Source organism: Sphaeramia orbicularis, chromosome 7, assembly GCF_902148855.1.
Source record: "Sphaeramia orbicularis chromosome 7, fSphaOr1.1, whole genome shotgun sequence".
Taxonomy (NCBI): Eukaryota; Metazoa; Chordata; class Actinopteri; order Kurtiformes; family Apogonidae; genus Sphaeramia; species Sphaeramia orbicularis.
Window position 1 is genome coordinate 54,332,629 of NC_043963.1, and position 3,681 is coordinate 54,336,309.

The following is a 3,681-nucleotide window of genomic DNA, read 5'->3' on the forward strand; positions in this document are numbered from 1 at the left end:
CAAGATTTTTGTTTAATTCAAAATTTTTTGCTTAATTCAAGATTTTTTTTTTTTGCTTAAAATTCAAGATTTTTTTGCTTAATTCAAGAAAAAAAAAAAAATTCTGCCAATGGAACAAGTGAAAATAATCTTGTTCAGATTTGTTTAAATCAGATTTTCCAGATCTTTTGTCTGTAATTCAGTTCTTCTGACTGAACAGTTCCTCTGTAGGTGATTCTGTCTGATTTGAAGTGTGAGCAGATATTTGGAACAGAAAAGACAAAAATACACTTGGTCAGATTTAGATTTTTTCCGGTGTATAATCAGCTGTTCAACACACACACACACACACACACACACACACACACGTTTTAAAAGTACAAAGACTTGGCTTTAGTTTAAAAGACACAACATGTGGTCGAACTCTTCATCTGGAATCCCCCAGAATCACAGACCCTCCACACCCACCAGAAAACAACCCCAAAAAAATACAAACACACACACACACACACACACACACACACCATCACCATCCAGCAGGTGTCACGTGCTGCAGACCCCGCCTACATGTGGTCCTGGGGCCTGACTCCGCCTACATGTGGTCCTGGGGCCTGACTCCGCCTACATGTGGTCTTGGGGCCTGACCCCGCCTACATGTGGTCTTGGAGGTTGACCCGCCTACATGTGGTCTTGGGGCCTGACTCCGCCTACATGTGGTCTTGGGGGTTGACCCGCCTACATGTGGTCCTGGGGCCTGACTCCGCCTACATGTGGTCTTGGGGCCTGACCCCGCCTACATGTGGTCTTGGAGGTTGACCCGCCTACATGTGGTCTTGGGGCCTGACTCCGCCTACATGTGGTCTTGGGGCCTGACCCCGCCTACATGTGGTCTTGGGGGTTGACCCGCCTACATGTGGTCCTGGGGCCTGACCCCACCTACATGTGGTCTTGGGGCCTGGCCCCGCCTACATGTGGTCTTGGGGCCTGACCCCGCCTACATGTGGTCTTGGGGCCTGGCCCCGCCTACATGTGGTCCTGGGGCCTAACTCCGCCTACATGTGGTCTTGGGGCCTGACCCCGCCTACATGTGGTCTTGGAGCCTGTGCACAGATCCCAGATCAGCGCTCAGCGGGTTCAGGACTGGATGTAAACGTCTGTACAGTCACTGCAGCGCTGTTTAAGGCACGTCTGTACACTCCGCCCACCGCTGGGGGTGGAGCTGCACAGAAGAACACTGACCAGGACAATGACTGGTCTGTGGCGTTCACTGACACAACGCCACGTGAGCTTTTCCTGTATCACAACAAACGTAGTAACGGACATTAAACGCCACAGTGAGGGAAGGAGGACATCTGCTGTTTCAAGGACGAAGTCACAATATTATGAGAAAGAGTATGAACAGATTTAAGACGAAATGTTAGGAGAATAAAGTCCAATTATACGAAGAACTGAATCATATTCTGATCATTTGTCTTAATAATCAGAGGTACGTTCTGTAGTTACAGGTATTTAGTAGTGACACGCTGACAAAGGCGTAGTATGAGAACAGAATCATATTACAAGAAAAAAAATAGAATAAAAACAAAGTGACACTGTGAGGAAAAAACATTGTGTTCTGAGAATGTGAAAAATGTAGATTTACATGAAAAAATGTCACAATTTACAAAAAATAACTAGTAATATTTATAGAATAAAGAGGTACTAACATAAAAGAACCTTAAATACGTAAACAGAATTAGAATATTACAAGAATAAAGATCAAATATTTCATTTCTGTCTTGTTTCATATTTTTGCTACTTTTCTTCTGAGATTAATATAGTTTTTTTTCTTGAAATAATATGATTTACTCCTGATTGTAGTGACTATCATCGTCAAATTAGCCTTTGTCGCTTAAGAAATACAACTTTTTCTCATAATATTAGGACTTGTAGATTTAAAATGTGTAATTACGTAAATGCTTAAACTTTTTCACCTCATATCATGATATTTTCAGACAGTATCATTGGTTTGATTTCATGTCGGTGCTCTTACATGTTTGTCACTAAAGTGCTGCGTGGCCTTCACCTGCACTGACAACCATGTGTTCATTAGTAAGTAATAGATGTTTCCTGCCATCTGTCAAAAAAGATTAAAAAATACTAGAACAACCTGATAACGTCTGTCGTTAGAAGTCGAGCTGGAACTTGACTCAAGGAATGACCTGGTGTGGGTTTTTTTGAGGGGGGGTCATTAGTGTAGTGGAAAATCAGATTTCTGCTGTTTTAACTTGAAAAGGCCAAAGTTCCAGAGCGTTCAGTGAAGTAAACACACACAGGGGCAGTCCTGGTCCAGGTCCAGGTCCTGGTCCAGGTCCAACTGCCAGACCAAACTCCATTCAGAAACAGATGCTGCTTCTCCAACAACAGGCCTTTGTTTTCCTACTCACTTAAAGCTGCAGGAGACTTTCATGACTAGTTTTTCCTCAGATCTGTCAGACCTCAGTCCTGTCCTCAGTTTCATGAATCTGTTCGTCTGTCTGTCATTACTCACCTGAATCTCTTGCATCACAGTGAACAGTTCTTAGTTCCATCCACCAGAAACAGACCATGTGTTCACATTCAGAGCTAGGAGGGAACTCGGACATCTGAGGGATTTTGTCGTGACGTAGATTGTGGGAAGCGGAGGTTCGTGCAGCCGCCTGACAGCAGCAGCTGGAACAGACACGATGTGGAAACGGCAGGAGCTTCCTCCAGCCATTTCTGTGTTTCAGCCGTTTCTGCGTCGTGTTTGTTTCATCCATATAATATAGAGCTGCAACCGATTAATCGACTCAAAGTGATCCAGAAAAATCATTCAACCACAGTTCTGCTGAATCAAAGCTCTGTTTGCTTCATTTCTCTGCTGTTAAACATTGGTTCCGCTCTTGTGTTTCACACGGACGCTTATTGTGACGCACAAAGAAGCTTCAATTCAGGAAAACTGCAATAGAATATCTCCCTTCAATCAATTCAAGTCGATTAATCGAATCAGGCTTTTTGCATTGACTTCAAGCACCTAGTCGATTAATCAGTTGCAGCTCTAATATAATATAATTTGGTCGCGCTTTCCCACAATGCACGTCGCAACAAAATTCCTCAGATGCCCGAGTTCCCTCCAGCTCTGTTTGTAAACACATGGTTTGTTTCTGGTGGATGGAACTAAGAAAGTGTTCACTGAGATTCAGGAGAGTGATGACAGACAGACGAACAGATTCATGAAACTGAGGATATGACTGAGGACGGACAGATCTGAGGAAAAACTGGTCACCAAAGTCTCCTGCAGCTTTAATCTGACCCATAAATAAAGTCGACTTGCGTAACCCCGAGTCACTAAGGAGCAGGACTCACACCGACTCCACTCGACTTAAACACATCCACTCACATCAGCTGATGGGCGACAGCAGCTACTGTTCTGATTGGTCCATTTAAACCACATTAAAACAGCCCATGACATCATGTTAAAAACCCAAAGGAATCAATGAACAGATCTGTGAATGGAGTTTAGTCAGAGGTTACACACACACACACACACACACACACACACACACACACGGTCAGAAGTCCTCGTCCTCTGAGCTGAGGTAGTTCTGTTTCTTCCTCACGTTCCAGTGTAAACACTGGGCCAGGCTCTCGAACCAGTCGTTCACCGGGTCCCGGAAGCAGATGGAGGGAACGGGGAAGCAG

The 3,681-nt window shown here is 44.3% G+C and overlaps 1 protein-coding gene across 2 annotated transcripts in view; it reads right to left on the reverse strand.

The window, feature by feature from the left end:
* Nucleotides 1-723: 723 nt before the first annotated feature.
* The window catches only part of LOC115421809 (NAD kinase), a 61,368-nt gene continuing 58,410 nt past the window's right edge, over nt 724-3,681 (reverse strand). For both annotated transcript variants that reach the window (XM_030137748.1, XM_030137749.1), the window contains 3 exons: nt 3,293-3,681; nt 2,506-2,509; nt 724-2,411 (listed from right to left, as the gene is read on the reverse strand). The exon at nt 3,293-3,681 is cut by the window's right edge and continues 18 nt beyond it. In XM_030137748.1, the coding sequence (XP_029993608.1) occupies nt 3,552-3,681 (130 nt within the window). In that variant the 3' untranslated portion in view covers nt 724-2,411; nt 2,506-2,509; nt 3,293-3,551. The remainder of the gene's footprint in view (nt 2,412-2,505; nt 2,510-3,292) is intronic.